General features: G+C 38.5%; 1 protein-coding gene across 7 annotated transcripts in view; it reads left to right on the forward strand.

The window, feature by feature from the left end:
• Positions 1 to 12131, forward strand: part of otud7a (OTU deubiquitinase 7A) — a 107576-nt gene extending 95445 nt beyond the window's left edge. For all 7 annotated transcript variants that reach the window (XM_088641610.1, XM_088641609.1, XM_088641608.1 and 4 more), the window contains 3 exons: positions 5748 to 5862; positions 6720 to 6804; positions 7332 to 12131. In XM_088641610.1, the coding sequence (XP_088497736.1) occupies positions 5748 to 5862; positions 6720 to 6804; positions 7332 to 8780 (1649 nt within the window). In that variant the 3' untranslated portion in view covers positions 8781 to 12131. The remainder of the gene's footprint in view (positions 1 to 5747; positions 5863 to 6719; positions 6805 to 7331) is intronic.
• The last annotated feature ends 10183 nt before the right edge of the window (positions 12132 to 22314 follow it).

Below are 22314 nucleotides of genomic sequence, written 5' to 3' on the forward strand. Positions count from 1 at the left end.
GGTACCAGAAAGAAACACCCAGCTTTTTATTGCATAGTGGTCAGTGCCTGTTTCAGTTTTTATTGAGGCATTTTTAGGAACACGTATGTATAGAATGAACTGTCCTTGGCAGTGCTTTTATGTACTGTCTGATATATAAATTGCTTATGAGTGCCTTCCTTTGTGTACGCAATAATAAATAGAATTTACAGTTTTAGCACTTGTCTACTGTATGTTTGTAGTCACTGTAGAGCCTAATGATATTTTTAAAATCAGGGCATAACGAATATGCAAGCTCTTCTGTATAAGATCTGTAGAAGCTGAGGTTAGGCTCTTCATTTGCAGTGAATGGAGAGACTTTGGGAGGAGATGTAATGCCTAAGTACTAATAAAGTGGAGTCTGTTTGGGCTGTGTGGCTTGAGCTCTGTGAGAGAGCAGGCTGATTACAAAGCTTGGCTGCCACCCTGCTTTCCCTCTGTGCCAAGATGTCTTGACCTCCTGCTGGGGGGGGTGGGGGCATTCCATGCTGTGACTGCTAATAATTAGAGCAGTGCAGACCGTGGCAGCCAGAGCAGAACACATCTGCAGCTGCGCAGCAGGCCGAATGCTACAGTGAGCTTCAAGGGCTTTGTCTCTGACTCCAGATGCAGCTTTAAATGGGTGACAGTGTTGTCACTGGGCCTTCTGTAAACTGTGAGACTGTAAGCTTTTGCCAACTTGAATTAAAAAAAAAAATCCCTGATAGGTTTTTAAATTTAGTGGGAGAAAAACAAGGTGTGTCAGATTTTCTGTAAAACTGATACCTGATAGCTGATTTTCTGTAAAAATCATACCTGATAAAAAAACCCACAGGTGTTAGGCTTGAAGTCTTTTTTTTTCCAAGAATGGAGATTAAATGCTTTGTGAAATGTAGCTTGAGACTTACTGAAACACGTGCTAGGAATATTCTCACATGGAACAGTTGACCTATTTTAATAGCTTCTGTCAGTTGAGAAATGGCTGTATGAGTTGAGATGTACTTGCACTGTACCTGCATTGCAGCTCCCTCCTGAAGGAAGGCCAGGAGTTGTGGTTTTTATATGGCTGGTTTGGCTGCTGATGTGCAATAAGTATGAGCAAAACCAGCCTGTGTAAACGTATGAGGATATATTTAGGTTTACTTCCAGTATTAGAAAGATCCTCTGATTTACATTGGCATCAGCCAACTCTCACACCAGTAAAAGACCTATTTTAAATCCATGATCACCACTTCCACATTATGCTAAGCACAACGTTCGCCCACATTATTTCCCAAAGGTTTATTTAGAGCAACATGAAAAAGTCACACATTCAGTTGCACCTGCTTAATGTGAAGTCTTGTTAAATCCAAGTAAAGCAACAGCTTTAGCTTCCATTTATAGACTTTCAAAATAAATATTATAAGATACAGTATCACAGCAGAGTTTGTGATTTCAGCATTAGACTTTTTCTATGGCTTGCCAGCGACAACTACTTCAAGTGGCAGAATGGTACGGCTAACGTTACCTTATTTGCTGAACTCCAAGATGAAACAAGAAGGCATTTGTCTCTAAGCTAAACTTTCATCCCACCAAGCAGAACGTATTTTGAAAGTAAGATGACAATGCATTGTCTTAAAAAGGGAAGGACTTGACTTGTGGCATGATATCATACAGACGTTAGTAAAGATGGTTAGCTTGTCTTTGTTGCCACCTTCTGGACTGATCTGGTACGAGCTTAAATGCATGCTAATAATGGACCAGTGACCACTCATGTATGAAGGTTCTATGACCCTTGTGATGAAACGGAACAAGATGGCCACAGTTCGGAGTATACTGTGACAAAGAACTCATACTAACCCAAATCTTATTGCCTGGGTCAGTGGTTCCCAGTCCTGGTCCTGGTGACCCACAAGCTTGCTGATTTTCATCCCATCCCACCTTCATGAGATAATTGAAGCCTTTCTGGAATTAAGAGGCTGCTTCAAATGAATATTTGCACATTGTTTCTAGTCACAAGTTTGGGATTTTATTTCAGTAACACAATACGGTGGTTAAAGCTGGAAACAAGCCATTCAATTTCGTTTCATTATTATTAAGTCAATGAAGGGTTTGATTTATGGAACTGAGGGCTCGGCTGGAGCAACAACCAGCAGGTGTGTGGATCACCCGGACCAGGAGTAGGAACCCCTGGCCTGGAGGATTATACTGTACCATTTTTGCAGGAGCTGGTCATAAAGATCAGCATGAGGACAACACGCCGCAGCATATTTACAGTGGCAGGAGAGGAGAAAGTGGTTCACCTCTGAATGAGGACAGCATTCGGGTGATGCCTCACAAATGTGACTTGACAAGTAGCCTGGTTTGGTCTTCAAAGCCACGCTGGGGAGTCCTACAGCTGTCCACACCTGTGTCAGAGGAATGGAGAGGAAGATCTCAATAAGCCATCATTTTCAGACTAAATCACCTCTGACTTCACTGATGAGCATGTGCATGTTTCTAGATGACAAGAACGTAGTCCTCTGACGGGACTCAGTGGTCAGCACCTGTGTCAGTTTTTACAAAGGCATTTTTAGGAACCTGTATGAAAACTTCACACAGTTTCTGCATGCTGTTGACCATGATGCCTTTTCAAGAAAACCACAATTGTACAAGAGATGATTTTATCTACCTGTGCTTTTTTTCACAGGAGTTGTTGTTCAAGCATTAAACACACATCAAGGTGGCAAAACATGTGACACCCAAAATTGTACTCCCATGTTATATGATATGTTATGTGATATGTCATTTCTATTGTAACAGTCCTGTTTTCTTCACATTTTCTCATCTACTTCCAATTTTAACTGGACATCTTGTTTTTAACCAATATAATCAACAACAATAGCAAACATAATCAAACTGGTATTTTTACTGGGTAGATGCAAGGTTAGGAAAGTTTTGTGCTAGTGCTTTTTTGCTAATGTCCACCAGAGGGCAGTGTGTAATTGTGTAATTGACCAACTTGAAAACTGTTGTTACCACGTGTTCCTATACCAATGGGACATACTGTATGAGCTGTTATAAAAAAAATGAAAACATCTAAAACATCTAAACATTATTTTCTGTACAGGTAAATACTTGTAATTTGTACAAGGAGGCCACAGCCAAGCTTGAGGGCAAATTTACAGAGATTTACAAAAGTTCCTTGTTTATTTTTTGTCTGCTTCATAGCACAGCATTTGGTTGCTATTTCAAACCATTTCAGATGGAAACTAGACCTTCATTCGCCTCTGGAAGACCTGCTAAAATAGGTCTGTATGTCCCAGTTAAGGGTTGTGGAGTTTTTAATGTTATTTTCATGCCTATTTTATTTTCTACTATGTGTACAAAGTATATTAAATTACAGTGACATTTGTTTTGACTCTAGTCAGGAGGTTTGATTGCGTTTGGCCACCATAACTGATAGAGCATCTTCTTTGTTTATTATGAAAGTAAAATGAACATGTAGTAACTAAATGAAACATGCTGTGCAAGACTGCACAAGCATCAATCTTGATTCTCTTTATCAGTTCCCGAGGTATCCTTTCTCCTTTATTATCAGCATCTCCTTGGCATTTCAGATAGCCGTCCAAATACCTCACAGGAAAAAAAAACCTGGCAGGCTCTTCAAATTTCTGTTAGGTCTGTGATGTCACTATCCAAATGGAGATTTTATAATGTCATTTCTGGACATGCCTTCAGCCGAGCCAGACTGACTACATACAGGATGTAGATATCTTTTGGAACTGCTTGAATAGTAGTATCTGGAACTAAATGCAGAAATCAGTTTTCTTTAATCTTTTTATTTTTCAGCTGAGTTGTGAAGCAGAACTGAGCATTGAATTGTTGCACTGTAAGAACATTTTGCTGTCACTGAACCTGACCTCCCCTTTCTGAGTGGTGGATGTTTCAGTTAATAAAGTACACTTCATAGTTGTCTTTAGTACTCCCAATTATTTAAATGCAGTGCAGCAAATGATAAACAATTAAATTTGTGCGTGCTTGGTACAATGAACAGGTTTGCCAAAATTTGATTTGATTGTTTCCATTCCACTGATTTCTCGGTCATTGAACCATTGTGGAAAAACCTGAAAGAGAAGTCATGAAAAAAACATGTCTAGGATATACAGGGATAACCTCCTTTAACTGGGGAAGCAGGTACAGTAAGGATTCTTTTAGTGTAGGACACATATGCATACTCATGTGCTAAAAATATAATCAAGCTAGCTTTTTATGTTGTGTTAGTTATGTAGGATGCAATCAATGTTGAAGCAAAACATTCCTTGCTGCCTTGAAAATAAATTTTGATTTATAACTCTTCTTTCTGGCAGAAAGAAGCAAATCAGGCTGCTTCCTCAGCCAACGTGCACAGACTGCTGTAAATCTGTTTGTTATAATTACACACCTAGTGCACATTTTTACTCAATGTGTAGGACAATATTAATTCCTCTGTTTATGCTTTCTCTGCCTGTAAAGGTCATTAAGTGTAGACCAATCCTGTGAATCTGCAATTGCTCATAAATAAGCCATAGCTCTTACTGCAGTTCGGTTTGGACCTTCGCAGAATTGGCAGGCCTCACTCTTACTGCAGTGATGTTATTTACAAATCATGTAGGTGTTGTGCAAGATGTTCTTGTAAAAGATCGGAACTAATCTACAATGTGCACTTGCACCGCTCTTAAAATTGGAAACAAAACCTTCTGGTTGTGGACTTCAGTGAGACATCTTCTCTTAAAATTGGAACAAAACCTTGTGGTTGTGGACTTCAGTGAGACATCTTCTTCTGTCTTAACTGTATCTTTCTAGTTCTAGCAAATAAGCCAGAGCGTGTCTTCAGTTTATCACATGGAACTAGGAGGTAAAACATGCCTTCTTTGTGCAATTTCTCATTCGCCTAATAGCATATTCATTTCATGTGCTTCATTTTATAAGTATATTTGTCTAATAACTGAGGTTATTCTGCCTGTCTTTACAAATGCTCTGTGACAGTTTACCCCTTGTCGCATATAGGTAGTCACACTTGTATGACACACCAGTTTGGCTTATTGGCACACAGTTCCTTGTGTGTGTTGAGAGACCAGCGTAACAGCTACTGTTTGGTCTTCAGTATTGACTCTCTACTAAACAAAGTAAGAATATTCTTCTCTTTTCAGCGTGGAATAAACCTATTACTTGTTCCTTTGCAACGTACAACATTTGTCAGTGTCACTACGGTTTTCAGATATGAAAAACAGCTTCCTGTGATCAGTACATGTAATTGGTGAAAAAGGCCCATACCTAAACTTTCAAAGCAACCAAAGCCTTCATGTCTGGTTTGTGTTTTGTTTCCTAAAGGTGAAACATTTTTTTTTCCTTCCACACAGTATAGACTTTGCACTAAAGAAAAAAAGGAAGTCTGTTACCCTCAGGATAGTGTTTATTACTGCCACTTCCACACCTCAGCTCGGGTGAACCTAAAACATTAATACTTGCAACACTTCAGCTGTGCAACCCAAAAAAATATTTTTTCATGGTTTTGTGCTGAAATCGTGCCACCTCAGCATGTAATAATGTCAGCACAAACAGCGTCCTTTAACTGGATTTTCTCTTTGGATCCTCTCTGCCAGTTCTAGTTAGGAGAGCACTTAAACAGCCTTTTTTGAGCTGGGGCCTCTGGAGTTGGGCATAGGGAATTAACTAAAGGCCTACCACCACCCTCTTTTTGTGTTCTCTCGGTTTAAGCTGCAACCCCCCTCTCCTTTGTTTGTTTCCAGCGGTTATCCCACTGACTGACTCCGAACACAAGCTGCTGCCTCTTCACTTCGCAGTGGACCCAGGGAGGGACTGGGAGTGGGAGAAGGATGATAACGATAACGCAAAGCTAGCCAAGTGAGTCAGCCGATCGCCCGCAGGTCTGCACAGAGAAATCACCACGCCACACTGCATCCAGCCAGAGTTTTTTTCAGTCAATGACTTAGAATGTCGAACAAATACACACGGGAAAACATTTCTTTTTTTTGTGTCGGAAAGCTCTTGTACTGTGTGGCAGCCAGGAGATGGAGATTTAAGAAATGTACTTGGGAGGTATAAATTCAAAACAGCCCAAATGAAATAGTCCCGCATGCCATGCTTGTAATAAAAACTGCCAATGCCTTGTTTCTTTGTGCATGGGGGGGGGGAAGAAACAGCCCTCTATGGAAATAAGGTATTCATTTTCAGAAGATCTAGTTTAGCACTTCATCTTGATGTCCAATTTGTTTTTGAAAGGCTGATGCAGAAATGCTTATCAGATATCTAGTTAAAACAAACATAGCTGGCCAATAACGTTAATTCAGATTCGGTCACGCTCACTTGAGACTCTTAGGTACTTTCTGCGTTGCCTGGGAGTGCTCTCAAGACAGTGTGGCATTCACTCTTCTCCTAACGGTCTTCAGAAGGCCACCTGTAGCCCCTTCATGCAGACTCATAATCATCAGCTGGCACACATGCTAATGTCATTCTAAGTACATTCACTTTTACCTGTTGAAAATGTATTCTGTATAGACATGGGTTATTTAGGTTTTAATAATTTGGTTTTAAATTTGGCATCTGCCATTGCTCAAACATCTTACAACCCCTTTGTAATGTAGTAAAGGTTTTATAAATATCAATTCAAGGATCACTATCATAACATTTGACAAGAAATAGAAAAACAAATTTGTGGAAGTGATACAGCAATGGCGAATAACATATATGTTTCTCTTCAGTCTTATCCTGTCTTTGGAAGCAAAACTAAACCTCCTGCACAACTACATGAATGTAACATGGATTCGAATTCCTTCAGAAACAAGGGTACTTCTTTTTTTTTTTTATTTTGTGACCTGAAGAATATATCTCATTAAAAGTACTACTTCAGTTTCTTTTAGATAAAATGCACCATTAATGTTATAACATATTTTTAATCTGAATTTTTAAACTTATTTTTTACTGTTTTTAGTTATTTAGTTTTTGGGGTTTTACATTAACCATATTTATTAAATCTTTGCTTCTTAGCCCAAGTAACATCTGTGACTTAAAATAAAAAGTAAGGGTGTTGAAACATCCTTCTCTAGAATTTTCTAGGAGGTCAGAGTCAAACATGTTGAGTAATTACAGTAAATAACGAGCTTGAGAAGCACTCACTAAAGACAAATATTTGTTAAAACTGATGCTGGTGAATTCCCCCTTGCAGCCAGTCATCCTTACTGAAAAAGATAAATGTGGAAAATAAAAAAAAATGTTTGGGCAGAAGAGACCCTTGGTTAGGAGACACTCGAGGGAGATCTCCCAGCATACCCGATGAGATGCTCATGTCCTTTTTATTTCTGCTCATCCCAAAGGCTCCCCTCGCTCAGCCAGAGTCACCCACAGCCTCAGCGGGAGAGGACGTGCAGTCACTAGCTGACTCCTTGGACTCCGACCGCGAGTCCGTCTGCAGCAACTCCAACGTCAACAACGGCAAACCCAGCAAGGAGAAGGAGAAGGACAAGCAGCGCAAGGAGAAGGACAAGAACCGGACCGACTCGGTTGCCAACAAACTCGGAAGCCTTAGCAAAACCCTGGGCATCAAGCTGAAAAAGAACATGGGGGGTCTGGGGGGGCTGGTCCATGGCAAAATCAGCAAATCCAACTCCGGCAATGGCAGGAACGGGGAAAGCGGGGAGAAGAGCAAGAAGAAGGAATCGAAATCCCGCAAAGGGAGCAAAGAGGAATCTGGACAGTCGGCCAGCACGTCTTCATCTGAAAAGACCACCAGCCCGTCCCCTACAGAGAGGCCTTCGGGGGCGTCTCCCGTGGAGAAGCGCAACAGCTCGTCGAAGCCCCCGTACGAGAAGGTGTCGGACCACTGGAAGTACAGCACTGATGTCAAGCTGAGCCTCAACATCCTCAGAGCAGCCATGCAGGGAGAACGCAAGTTCATTTTCGCCGGCCTCCTCCTGACCAGCCACCGCCACCAGTTCCACGAGGAGATGATCAGTTTCTACCTGACGAACGCCCAGGAGCGGTTCAGCGCGGAGCAAGAGCAGAAGAGGAAAGAGTCGGAAAAGAAGCCTGCTGTCAACGGGTCCGATGCTAAGAAGCCGGAGCAAGAGGCCACCTTCCAGAGAGAAAAAACAGACACCTCGCCTCGGGAGGGCTGCTCTCCGGTTTTGCACCAAAGCCATACCTCCCAGCTGGTTTTGAAGCTGCAGGAGAGGCACAGCCCGACACCGGCCCCCTTCTCCTCCCCCAGCAATGGTGCTAAAAAATCCGGGCCCATCCCGGTATCAGCCCACTACAGCCATACACCACCTATCCAGAGGCAAAGCGTCATTCACCTACGAGATGTCAACGTGCAGTCGTCCAGCTTCCAGGACGACACCTACAAACCTATTGTAGGCACTCTAAAGACCTGCGCTACTTACCCGCAGCAGAACCGCTCGCTGTCCTCTCAAAGCTACAGCCCCGCCCGCATGTCGGGGATCCGTACAGTGAACACAGTCGAGTCCCTCTCTTACGCCATGCCTGGGGAACACAAGTCACACACCTACACCAACGGTTTCGATGCCAACGACGTCCGGGATTGCCTTGAATTTGCCGACGCCGATTCCCCCCAGGCCTGGCTAAGCCATGACAAAACCAAAGGCCGCAGCACGGGGTGCCCGCTTTACACACTCCAGCAAGACCGGTGCAAGAAGGAGAACTGTTCTTTCTATGGCCGGCCAGAGACAGAGAACTACTGCTCGTATTGCTACAAAGAGGAGCTGAAACGTAGGGAAAAGGAAGGAAAGACGCACAGACCTGGATAGCCCCTAGCACACGCCAGCTGGTATAACCAGCTGGTTAATGCTAGCCACAGAAATTCTGTTAGAAAATGGAAACATATCCCTTTGTGCTCTAAGAATAATAAAAAATAATGGCAGAAGTAGACCATAACAAATTTCCTACTCTATTTAAGAACAGTTCCTTTTACTCCTGTTACCTTTCCCCCAGTATCGAAGGACACAGTTACTTGATAATGAAGAAGGTAGAACTGAAACTCAGTTTACAGCTTTGGCCAGGGCCTTCCTGAGTAACATTATAGGTCTGGTTTGAATTTCTATTTTCTGCTTTTAATTAGATTTAATTAGATTTCAAACCTGTATGAAAAATAAAGAAAATGAAATACTTTTATCAAACGGGCACAGAGGCGCTGTGGTACCTACAGAAACGGTCATACTGCAGGGTACCACTTTAAAAATAAGTTATTTCTGCTGTAACTAAAGCATATGTACAGAAGTGAATGGCTTCAACAGTGAGTATGAGGAGCTTTGTGAGTTCCCTTTTAGTGTGAATTAGAAACAGTCAAATGCTTTATGACTTTTATCTGCAAGTTTGTAAAGAATAGATTAATTTATAAATAGTTTGTATAGAATAGTTTGTTCAAAGGCATTTGCTGTTATATTCACGTCTAGGAAGAATTATACATCTAAAAGCAATAATTGCTTTAGTGTCAGAAGTGTTCACATAATCCCTCCCTTATGTCCTTGCACAAATAATGTCTAACTTCAAAGCTTTTTTCTTTCATTTTTGTAGCACCTTACAGGCTTCAGCTGCCACAACTACAGGCCCCAACATTTTTTGTTTCTTGATATGACGTCTGGTTGCTTGAAGCTAAAAACTTCCAGAAATTGAGACACAACACACAACTTTAAAGTAGCTTATTGTAGGCTGTACAACTGTAGTCAGATGCAGTTGTATGCAAAATGCTAGTTTTGCCGTTTTAGATTAAAGACTTATGTACATTTACAGAGGGCTTTTTCCCCTCTTCTTTCCTCACCCAAAGCTAGTGTTCTTTATATTAAAATGGTTACTGCTTACACACATAAATTCTGACATAAAACCAATGTGCCAAAAACAATAAAAAGTAATTTTTAAATACAGCTATGCCATTGTTCTCAGGTATACAGCAGTAACTCAAAATGCTTTCAGAACATTTTTAATGTATCTAAATTTGAGAAAATCTTGTGCACCTTCACCAAAATTCCCGAAGAAGACGGCAATGTGACGTGCAAGAGATGAAGAGGACAAATGAAAAGGCACATTTAAACTCGCACACAGCAGATCCAGCTGAGTGTGAAAATGAATGTGAGTTTAATTCAGAAAGGAAGAGCTGAAAATGTACTGTACCAATAACACAAGCAGTTGCTATGTGTAATTATAATGTGCTTACATTTTCAGTATTATGTGCAAATATCTGTAAACAGAAAAATAGCACTAAAAACAAAGCTTATTGAAACTTTCAGTATAAAATATTTTTGGCAGTAGACAGGAATCCTGTTTTTTTTTAGTTGATATGGAGGTTCACCTGTTAAATATTGGTTGTAAAATATATTACAAAGCTACTGTCATGAAGTGTGCTTTATTAACAAGAAAAATAATAGTTTGATTTTTATCTGTCTTTAGGACTGTTTTCTTTATTATTTTTAAATACAGTAAGATATACTCCAAATAGATAATAAACATTCATTTTAGACAGCCATTTATAGATTTGTATGTACTCAAATATCACATTGAACGTGACTAAATGTCCCTGGTCAAAGCTGTGACTGTCTCTTAGTTCTCTTTCATATTTTTACTGAACATACTGCAACTTTCTTCCTCGTTTGTATGTAACAGTTTCATGGACTCTCACCCTTAGAAGTGTAAAATGTTATTTTATATTAATTTGAGACTTTTACACTACTTTAAATTATTAATTTGCACATTAGGTACCGATGTAAATAGCAAAAAAAGAAAAAAAGATTAGTTTATTGTTACAAAAAAGAGAGTTGTTTGTGTGTTTTGTTTGTGGACTAGAGAATGTGATTACATTGGGAATTTACAAGCCAAGGTTAAATTGTAATATAGAAATTATTTTTATATTATTTTCACAAAATGCCGCAAAGCAATATTTTGCTCTTTTTCTTATGGACACAGTTGTCATTTTGGTAGGTTATTTTAACTGCAGGGCTGTTTGAAGAAAATAACCTTGAAAAAAGGAGCTTTGTAAAAGAAGTGTTTTAAGTTATGACTATTTATGTTCTCGATAGTTTCAAACATTTGTAACAAAACCTACTACTCATCAAGCTGAGTTATGAAAAAGCTTTATTTATTTTTTTTTTCAGTGAATTACTTTGTACTTCATTCAGTCATACTAATAATCATCGCTCCATTGTGCAGCCTCTTTTAAACATTGAGGTGGAAATGCAACTCGTTATTTTCCGTTATTAATACATAAAAAATTTAAAACTGGAGTAGTGAAAAAGCTACATGTATAACTAAAGAGATTTATATAACAAATACTAGTAATGTATTTCTGTTTTCTTATATTTGCCATGTAAGGGACATATCTGAGAACTGTGGGACATTTGGCTTTAAAAGCAGCTAACCTTTATTTTGCATAGCCTTGAGGCCTGCAGTTTGCAATAAGATGCATTAGCATTAAATGGCTAGCATACACTGCACACGTAATACGAATAGTTTTCACATACTGTAGCTGTAGTGTGCTTCAGTGTTCCAGGGTTTTAGTCTTCAGTTCAGAAGTGGATTCTACTTAAAGTGAGGCCTCTAAAAAGGCTGAGACCTGCAAGTATGGTTAGAAGTCCTTTACAGATCTATCCATATGTGTTTAATTATTTTTTCCATGAAATGCAAAAATGGGGGAATCAATTACATGTTTAGGCTCTTTTGTTTTTGTAAAGAGATTGCAACTTCTAGTATGATTAGAAGCCTGCACCTCTTTGAAAAGAAAACTCCCTTTTAGCCTTTTAATTTTTTTAAAAAAATGTATCTCCTGTTTCGTTGTTACCGAAAGGGAAAAACAATATTGGTGTTTCTTACTGTACCAGAGTAGCTTTTTTCTCTTGGTGTTGTACACATGTACACACGTAAAAGGTCAAATCAAGCTTAAGTATACACACCCTAAAGTAGAACAGTGATTCAGTAAATTAATCTCCTCGATTCAGCAAGTAGCACGATTGTCACACTTCAGATGTTACCAAAATGCAAAAATGCAATCATGGTTAATTCTTAATAAACATAGAACAGTCCATGTTTAGATATAATTACTATCTTTGTCATGAAGACCGTTGCCATATTTAGACAAAGAAACAATAACAATAAAATCTTCCCATTGTAAAGCCTGCGGTTTGTGCCCTGCAATTTGTATGATTAAGGATTTGACATGCAGTCCAATGAATGTCAAATCTATTCATTTGGAAAAATACTGATGCTCAAAACAAGTCTTAGTGTGTGCAACAATCTTAGTTTTTGAGCAAAAAAAACTACGAGCAAAAATATGTCTGTGCTAAAGCTCTCGCTTCGCTGACTCACTTTTTTATTGTTAAAGGAGATATACCCACCTTAACCTCTATTGTGTGGTTTTAACTAAAAAATAATAATTTAGATCCACTGATGTTTAGGTTCATTCTGCTGGCATACAAATGTAAGGTGAATGAATGTCTGGGGAAAAAAATCAGTCAAAGCAACTCCGCATGTTTGCTTCTTTTTTTTCTATGTGAGTAAGAGAGTTACAGCTTTTATTGTTTTCTGTTGTTAACCGTCATCATTACTTTCTTGTTCTGGCCCAGCAGAAACCAGGGATTGTGATGTAGAAACCCAGTCAGCAATTGTGTGTAGAAGGGATCTTCAATCAATTGATTCTGCTTGCAGGACAGAAGCATTCTGAATCTTCCTCTATTGTACATTGTAAAACACGTATTATGGAGTTCAAACTGAGGAATTACGCCCATGCTATTGATCACATTGCATTCGCTTTTCCCCCTGCTATAAAAGTATTTACAGCAGGGTACCTTAACTATCTTATTAGAGTTGTGGAAAACAGTATAACCTCTATCCTAAAGTTACCACATGCCTTGAGAAAGCATAATAAAAAGGTCTTTTCATAAAAGCTGCATTTCATGTGTAACCACAGCCCTTCACACTATCAACCACAGAGATCAGCCTCTGTGGAACACCAAGACAGCTCTTGCGTGTGGCGTTTTTATTTTTATTTTTCTACTATAAATGATTTAACATGCAGGCCACTCACTTATTCCCAAACATGTACGTTATATGTGCAGACATACTTAGAGCTTTGCAACAAGCCTGGTCTTTCTGATGCACCATGCACTTATGAGCACTAATTATGGTGATTGTACAATGCTATTTAGAAACATGACTGCACTGTAGGGTACTATTAAATTGTTCTTGGGAAATGAATATAAGCCTGCAGAGGCACAAATTCAGCACAGAATGATCTTTTTGTCTCAGTGATGTAATAGTTTTAGATGTAAATTTAAAAAAAAAGGAGAAGAGGATGTGTTTGCACAGAACTGAAGGAAAATTCCATCATCCGATTATCTGAATCAGCAACACAAAGAGATATACAAGTCTTTATTTAAAGTACATATACTGTATATTCCACATATAGTGTATACCTATGGGATAGAGTGAATTGCATTTGGATATACAGTATTTTGCAAGTTTGTTACCTACTCTTCCATTGGTAGCTCATGTATCACAAGACCAGATTTACTGATAAATGGCAAAATATCCAACATATTGACCTACTGATACTAGTTTTGAATAAAACAAGATCAGAAATTTATAGCAGAGGTTTTACAGTGACACCACTATAAGATATATAGTGACTACTATGAATCAATACTCTGAACATTAATGTTTTATTAAAGTCCCTCCATTAACATTACCTGCATGACTTTGAGTGGGCTGCACTTTTTGTGAAGTGGAACGAATTTCCCTTATTAGCTTTATGACTGATGCTCTATCTGATGTTCTTTGCATTTGGTTCCCTGTGTTTCAGTTTATTAATACTACAGGTGTCTCTCATTCATAATTTTTTTTCCAGGTCATACTAACCACGTAGAAGGGAATAAAGAAATACCTACCAGGCAGCTCAAGTAAGTTTTTCAAGTGGAGAAGATGGTCCTAATTTTCAGAAAAACCCAAACATTTCTATCACCATGGTGGCTCAGCCAAGGATACAAAAAGAACTGGCACAGTGAACTCTAATGTAGAACCACTATTTTGTTAGATATTTCACTGACAAAGTGTACTTTATTAAATACCCTAAAATATTTATAGTCTTCCCATGCACACATTTTAAAACTGACTGAATATTAACCAATTTCCTCCTGTGATTTTTAAAAGAAGATCCATTTAGAAAAAAATGGAGTGAACTGTCTCATTTAGTGCTAAGAGATACTGTTGCATTGTGTTTTAATACCATGTCTCAGACAGACACTGCAGTTAGGCAAGACAAGCCATAACAAGTTCAATGTTAGGAAAAGTAATGTCAGAATTTAAATGTTTTGCATTTATAGATGGTGTCGTGGGGGCAGATCCAATTACCTAAACTGATATAATTTATTTTGATTACAGTTACCACCGTGATACACTAAGGTAGGTATTTAATTTGCTTTTGATTTTGGTAGTGATAAATGGATATAATGCAAATGCTGGTGGGATTCACTTTCTTGTAGCATGTTTTAGTTTCTACCAACTACTTGAGAAATTATGTAGACCATAAACCATACTATGAGATAAAAAGATGTATACTGTATATTAATGTTAGTGTCCACCAAGTGAATGTATGATCAGTAAGAAATGCTTTCAAAGTCTTCAAGATATAGAATGGTTTTGCCTTCTGCTTTTATTATTTTTATGCACAGATAAGTGACATTTTAAACAAATGAACAATCACTGGGTTGTACATACAGTTATTGATCAGGGTTGTCCTTTTCTGGTCATAACTGGTGGAGTAAGCCTTATTTTCCCATAGAAGAGAAAATGCCTGGATGGTGAAGGAAACCATATCACAGTTTTCGTCATGTTTAAGGATTCTTGCACCTATGCTCAGTGTGCCTAGATTCCTGAAAGAAGGTATTTTTTGTATTTTTTAAGATTGTCACTACTCTATTGTGGTGGTATAATGAATGCGATCCGCTGCTCGGCCATGTGAACACCTTTAGGTCAAGTTGTGTAGACGTGAAGAGTGTTCTCTTTCATTTGCATTCAGAACCTTTGATTTTAAAATCAGAGGGGGTGGCAGCTGAAAAAGCTGTGAAGAACAAATTTTGGCTCTATAAAATGCCACGTTTTAAAAACACGAACACTGAGTATAAAGCATATTAGATAATGCAGTGCTAATGCTTGATATAAGAATTCATAAAGCAATTTTATAAAAGCATTGTTTTCAAGTCCATCCAATTCCTAACAGTAATGCATGGCACATTTGTTTAGTACCGTAAGAGGAACAATCAAACACAATCTCTTCTTGCAGTGAACGTGGGAATTAAAATGCTGCTGTGTTTTTCTATGAAACCTGTTCCGGTCATCTGTCTTTTCAAGTTTTCTGTAAATAGGTGCTCCCCAAGGATGCTAAATGCACAGATAAGGCCCAAAGTTCAATATTGAGCATTTCCCCTTCACGAAAACCAACAATATCTTTAAAAAACTGGTGTCAGCAGTAAAATTGATTGCTCTGCCAGTGTCTATGTCTTTGAAAGAGAAAGACAACAGAACCTTCTGACTCCCATTTAACGTGTGTTATCACATATCAGTTCTCATGTCAGTTGTGTACTTAAAAGACTCCAGAGTTAAATAACAGCATTTCATATTTTGTAATATTATGCCCCATCACTTTCAAACCATTTGGTACAAAATGTTCTATGTTTTTATGCCTTCTTGTGAATTGCATTTTAATTACTAGCTTTTTAATTTCAACATGGACAATGTTCAAAAATTGAAATAGGGTGTTTTCTGGAGTGTAGCATTGCACTGGTATCCAATTTTATTTTATTTTTCTTATATAACATGATGTGTTTTTGTGGCAGATTCTCTGTTATGGTCAATTTTTCTTCCCTATTACATTGTACCAGTTTCAGAGTTTACAATGTCAATCAACTTTAATACACGGTATCACATCACTTTTGAGTTTAGTGTCTTTTATTTTGCCACACAGTTGAGTACTAAGCCTTAAAACTTGAAAATAAAGAACTTGTAAAGCCAGTTCGTGTGAGCTGATTAGACTTGGCCGTTTCACAGTAGAGTGTGCTACACTCCCGCTAGATACAACTCTGCAGGAACAGCTTGTAGTCTGACACTGAGAAATGGGTGGCAGTGTTTGTGTTCTGAACACTGCAGTCTTGTCCTTAGATAACTTTTTCAGTCTGTAACCATAGAGATATGATTCAGCTTATTAGAAAAATAGCAAGTATCCTTATGCATTGAACAAAGAATTGTGTTTTTAAAACCAAAGCTTATGAAATGAAGAAGAATCTGCTTTTCAAATTCCCATGAATAAGGTGAGATAAGATTTTGGATAAACAAAAGCATTTTTCCTAACCTGCTCTGAGACAATGGCATACTTGCATAACCTTGACCTACTTTAGGTGCTGTAACTCTGTGGTTGATGAAGAACTGCATGGCATATTATGACAAAAAAGCTCATGGAGATCCTAAAAACATATACTGTGTTCTTAAATTCATGTGGCATTCCATGCAGAACATGATCTTAGAAAATAATGTGTCTTAACCTTTTTCTGCTTAACAAAAATGCTTCCGTTGCAATCAGACTCTTACATGCTCTGAATATAGGTTACTTCTAAATTTGAAAAGGCTAAATCCTGCTCCTACACTTGTAAGGACTGTCTGCACATTCATAAATGATTCTTAAATTCAACGACAACTTTTTACCAGTCCAGTAATATAATAGTCAGCTAAAACCTAGTAACGCATAAGGACCGAAATGTACAAGAAAGTGACTTCCTCTTTTCTGTTTCCCTTCAGACGTAGGCTGTAAAAACACCAATTAAATGTATTTTTATGTCTCAAACTCCTCTCACTCACAAATCGAAAGGGGGGACTTTACACAGACTTCAGAATCTTATATACAGTGAATGCAGATTGTCATGGACAGATAGATAGATAGATGTGGAGCTGATCTGCACTGTCCTAGAAAGCACAGTTCACAGGTGCTTAAGTCTAGGAGATTACTGGAAATTTGCTGACGTATTAAACTGGTTTATTGAGACACCCCCTGTTGACAAATGGGAGAGGTTAAAGCGCATGCAGCTCTGCCTAGGACATGCTTATCTCTAAACATGCATTTAGATGTGCGAGGGGGTGTGGCCACTAATGCTGAGATAAGTAAAAGCTCAGTCCTTGCCTAATGTGGTGATCTGTGACATTCTAGGAAACAGGCCTTCCATTCATTGTTGCAAAAATGTTTTAACATTTATCTCATCAACCTTAAAGCATCTATAAGTAACAAATTCATGTAAAAAAAACACAACCACTAGGAAAAGCCCGTGTGCTTTAGATCCACAGTCTCATTTTCTTTGATCGCTGTCTTTACATTTTGTATCTTTAGCTTTGCAAAGTCACTTCTCCTCTGTGGCTGCTACAGTTTATTTAAATGACATTTTCCCCAGAAATAGTGTGCATAGGCAGACAAACAGGAAGCAGAAATGAGAGGTGGTGCAGTCTTGGAGTCTGACAAATAGAGTGAAATTACACAAAGTGTGCCAAAGGAATTGATTGAACTCCTGTTGCAATTGGATAGTATTCCCTTCTGAGTTAAGCACCTCTTGGGTACTACAGTAGATATATAATGCAAGTAGAGAAATCTAAGGGATTTGACAAAATCAACTCTTCTTGCTACACAAAGGTGTAGTAACAGAAGTCCTTACTACCGAAAAGGCCATCTACCTTTTAAAGAGGAGCAGAGAGATTCGCATTTCAACTTAGGTACAATGATGCTTGCAGCCTTCTGAGAAAGTATTGGCGCCAGCTATGGGGAATTCCATAGTCTCTAACCTGATCAAGATTTCTCCATTAGCAAGTCATCGGTAGAATAGCAGGAATAACACCTAACCAAAGGCACTTCTTTACCAAAAGGGCTGGGGGGATAATTGTTGTGTTTTTGAAGCTGACACCCTGGCTTCTTTCATGAAACAGCTGGATGAGGTCCCTAGGTCAATCAGTTCCTAACTGCCAAACAGCCTCAATGGGCCTAATGGCTCCCCTGTGTTTGTAACCTTGTGTTATGAATACTGTAGGATAAAAAATCTGTTAGCCGACAACTTTAGTTGCCACCAGTCACTAATTACAAGCTGATGTTTAAGTGGGAAAACGAAATCCAAAATATCAACTTGTTTTGTTGATAGCCATTCAGCTTTCATACTGTATATTATAAAATAGCTGAGGATCAACAAAAAACAAAACTTTTGCACAGCTTAAGAGCACTTGTATCTAGCTATTCAAACTCACATCCTCTGTTGAATGCTGAAGAAGCCTGAGTTATATGGGCACAATACCTTTTGCAAATAAATCTGTGCTCTGAAATTAAATGCAGGCCCATCTCCATGTTGCCACTTGCTTGGCAGTAATTTCCCAACAAGAGTGCTTATCAAAAACACTCATTAAAATCTTCACTTTCATGTCATTTTAGTGGCAGCTGTTTTTGCTCTGAAGTAATCAGCCTTTATTTGGATTGCAGATAGAAAAAAGCAAAATGTAAATGTATTTTAATTAATATTGATACTGTACTTTTAATTAACAGCCTAGCTCTTTAAAAGCGCATTAAAATGAAAAGAAATATTATAAGATCTGAATTTCACCTGAAATACATTACAGAAAACTCAGATTTTCTTTGTAGGAAAAAAGCATTTTAAACCGGTGTTCAATTAATATGACACGGCAGAATGTGCCAGTTTCACTACTATAATAATATACATCTTGTACTTGTACTTTGCTCATCTAAAAGGATGTTTTTGAGATCCCACCTCTTAATAAAGAAATAATTGTCATTGAACCCATCAAAAGAGTTATGATATTATAAAAAACCGTTTCTTCTCATTAGTTAAGATGATAGATATCCAAGCACACTTTTGAAAAACATCGCATGCAAGTTCTACTTATAAAAATTAATGTCATAAACCAAAGAGAAATATTCAAGAGGTGAACATATTTTGAAAGAACCCAAGCAGGATGGTGCATGCAGGGAACAGTTTTACTCATCAAAATCTCTTACTTTTTCAAAGAATTTTATTTAGTAGGATGCTGAAGATTTTAGTGGCTTTACCTACCTGACAGGGTTGTAATAAACACAGAAGTCATACTGTTCTGTAGCTCATTGTAAGAAGTGGCATTTAAAACTGCTGGCAACTGTAATGCCCTTTTAAACAGTGCCAGTTACATACTGGAATGCATTTACATCACATCCAATTTCAACAATATAACGATGCATTAAGTCAGCTGGCATGCAGGGAGTGCCACTGGGTGATTTTTTCCCATTGCTGTGCCCAATGGCAGCCTCCAGGGAGATAATCAGGGGACCTCCACATTGTTTGCCATCCCCCGCTCTTGTGCCTGAGCACAGATGCTGCCTGTACCCATGTGCAGTTTCCAGGGAAGCCCATCAGAAACACCTACTGCTGACTGGAAGGTGGGAAAATGGGAGCGCTGTACCAGCCTACACGAAATGTCAGCCAGTCCGCCTGAGCACTTGTCTGACCCGCATTCATCAAAAACGGGCTACCCCCGCCACCAAAACCGCCTCCCGTTATTCCTCTCATTCCAGCTTTTGTGTTTTCCACACATAACACATTATTCAGTGTGGGTGTCGGTAATAATTGGCACACAAAAATGCGGTTTTAATGATTCCCTCCTACAGAGTGCTTCACCGGCCTCCCTTGAACTGCCTTCTCATAATCCCCGAAATCCCCCCTCTCTTTTCATAGTGCATATACATACTCCCACAAGGTTCCGCTCGTAAGTGGCATGTTCTGAGAGCTTTTTTTTCATATAACTGTCTGGAAGTCCATTATTCATTTGTTATTCGTGATAGGTCAGGCCCGAAATGCTTCTGGTGCAAGCATAAAAATTCAGCCTTCTGAACATTGCGAGGCTGCAATAAAGTCCCTACTGGAAGTTCGAAAGCTGGAATTACACAACACACAGCCCTGCAGTCAATACTGAATTTACTTGTGTTTACAGCCTAGCTCAAAAAAGAATTGAAATGAAAATAACATCGTTTTTTTTTGTCCGAAACTAGGAATTGAATATAATTGAATTTATCAAAGTATTTACTTTGGTAAATATTATGCTCCAGGATGCACTGTATTTACCAAAGTCAGTTAACTGTTTCAAAAAGCTTATCCTAAAACTCTTGTGGAGCTGCTTGGGACTTTATTGAAGTAGGTTCCTAACATACCTTAAATCTCTGTGTGGATTGCTCTTTCCATGTAATTTAAAGTTATAACTGTTCTCCTGATTTCTGGCTTTAATGGCTATGGGGTGTATTTTACCGTTTTGCAAACTTTTTGCAAAATCCATCTATACAATTTTTATTTCAGATGGGGGTTCATTTGTTAATTACTTTACCATTTTATAAAGATATTGAAGGAAAGCAACATAATGCTGAGAGCTATTTCTTTTAAATAGAAGATGATTGTTAAGATCATAGAAAATATATATTTTTTAATTAGAACCGGTACTACACTTCAGACTTCTCATGATTAGGTCCTGTCCTGCACCAGTTCTTATTGCTTGGCCCATGCTTCCTTCATCTAGATAAACTCCACTGGCTTGCTTCTCAGGTTTGATTTTTCTCAAGTCCTTCTGTGCAATTGGTACCTGACATATACCTAGCCTATCTTTGTTTGCCATAGCTCTGTAATAAGCCCTGCGGACTGGGAGGCTCTCTGTATCTCCATAGAAAAGGTCTGCTAGCATGCCAGCCAATCAGGCTCCAACATCTGGCATCAGTTCCCTTTGGACGCATGGGAAAGCAATTACAAGTGTTTCACTGGCCAATCAGCTTTAAGCTGAGCATTAGATGTGGTGAGCTATACCCGCTATACCCACAAAAAGACAAAAACAAATCCCTTGTCTGTGTCTGAAACCTATGCCAGCCCTACAGAAAACCTAAAGGAGACCTGCTCCAAAAGTTGTCTCATTGTAACACAAAGTTCCTTCCAAAGTTACATGTGACAAGCCTTGCTTGCATTAGCGGAAAAGTGGTAAATGATTCCCATTTACTGAATTTTGTGCGGAGGTTCTTTAGTTATTTGTTATTTATTGGTGCATATTGCGCTCAGATGTCTAAGTTACTTTCATAATAAATAAAGTGGTATTCAAGGACTTTTCCAAAACTTGCTGTTTTTATTCTCCTGGCGACGTTTATCATGTTAACTCAGTTTTTGTCCATCTTTTTTTGTGAAGTGTCATCAAACACTGCAAAAAGAAACTTCATGAACTCTCATCCTGTACCTTGTTTCTGATTGAGCATAATTTGGCACACCCACTGAGCCACTTTACAGCATGTTTAAGAGGTAGACATTCTCCTGTGATATAATTTCCTTGGCATATTTATATAGACCTTGCCCTGTATTTAAGTCTGGAAATTAAGGGAAAGAGATGGAAAACTCCTATTACACAGTGAAGCACACACATCCCAGCAATCTGATTGTTAACTACTGTCTGACACTGCTGCTTATCATGTGGGAGGCTCAGGCTGCACAATTTATTGCTGTAGGCAGATAAAGTCAGAATACACACTGTACACGGCAGTTTTGTACTTGTATTTTTAGTTATTTTTCCTTCCTGTTACACACGGGATTTACTGACTGCAGCTGAGGAAGAATAGAGCTGTAGGTAGGGAGTGGAGAAGCCCAAGAGGTAGCTAGCTCTTCTCAAGGTGATTTGTTTTTTCTACTGGGGGCAGGGAGAGCACTGGGTTTTTTAAACAGAGCGTTTCTGTTCTGTCGTTTTGGTGTTTCCACTAAAAATAGATTTCTTCTCTCACCAATCTCTTGACCATTACAATTCCCTAGATTCTACGAAGGACTTATTAAAAAAAAGAAGTAATTTTATATATCCATGCAGCAAAGGTTGAAAGTACTGGGTATTTTACTGTAATGTATGTCCAACTGCTGAAAAAATGTGTTTTTTTTTCAGCTTTGTGGTTTTTCTATGCTTTTTTTAAAATGTTTTTCTTTACTGTAGAGTCAACCAGACAGCATTATTTGTTGTGTTTTAATCAGTTTGGAGACACACAGATGTCAGGGTAAAACCCTTTTTACCTGACGGTGAACTGCATAATAGTTGGGGACATAGTTATTAAAACCCAGACTGGTCTAACATGACATGTCAATATGCATATGTTTTTTATGTTAACACTACACCTGCTTGTTTGAGATTTTCATTGATGTTTTAGATAAATCAATATTCTGGGCCATAATTATTACAATGTTCATCATTTCTTCCATTTAAGAGCTTAGAGCAGTCTTGAAAAAC

The sequence above is a fragment of the Lepisosteus platostomus genome, chromosome 7 (assembly GCF_059453375.1).
Source record: "Lepisosteus platostomus isolate fLepPlt1 chromosome 7, fLepPlt1.hap1, whole genome shotgun sequence".
Classification (NCBI taxonomy): Eukaryota; Metazoa; Chordata; class Actinopteri; order Semionotiformes; family Lepisosteidae; genus Lepisosteus; species Lepisosteus platostomus.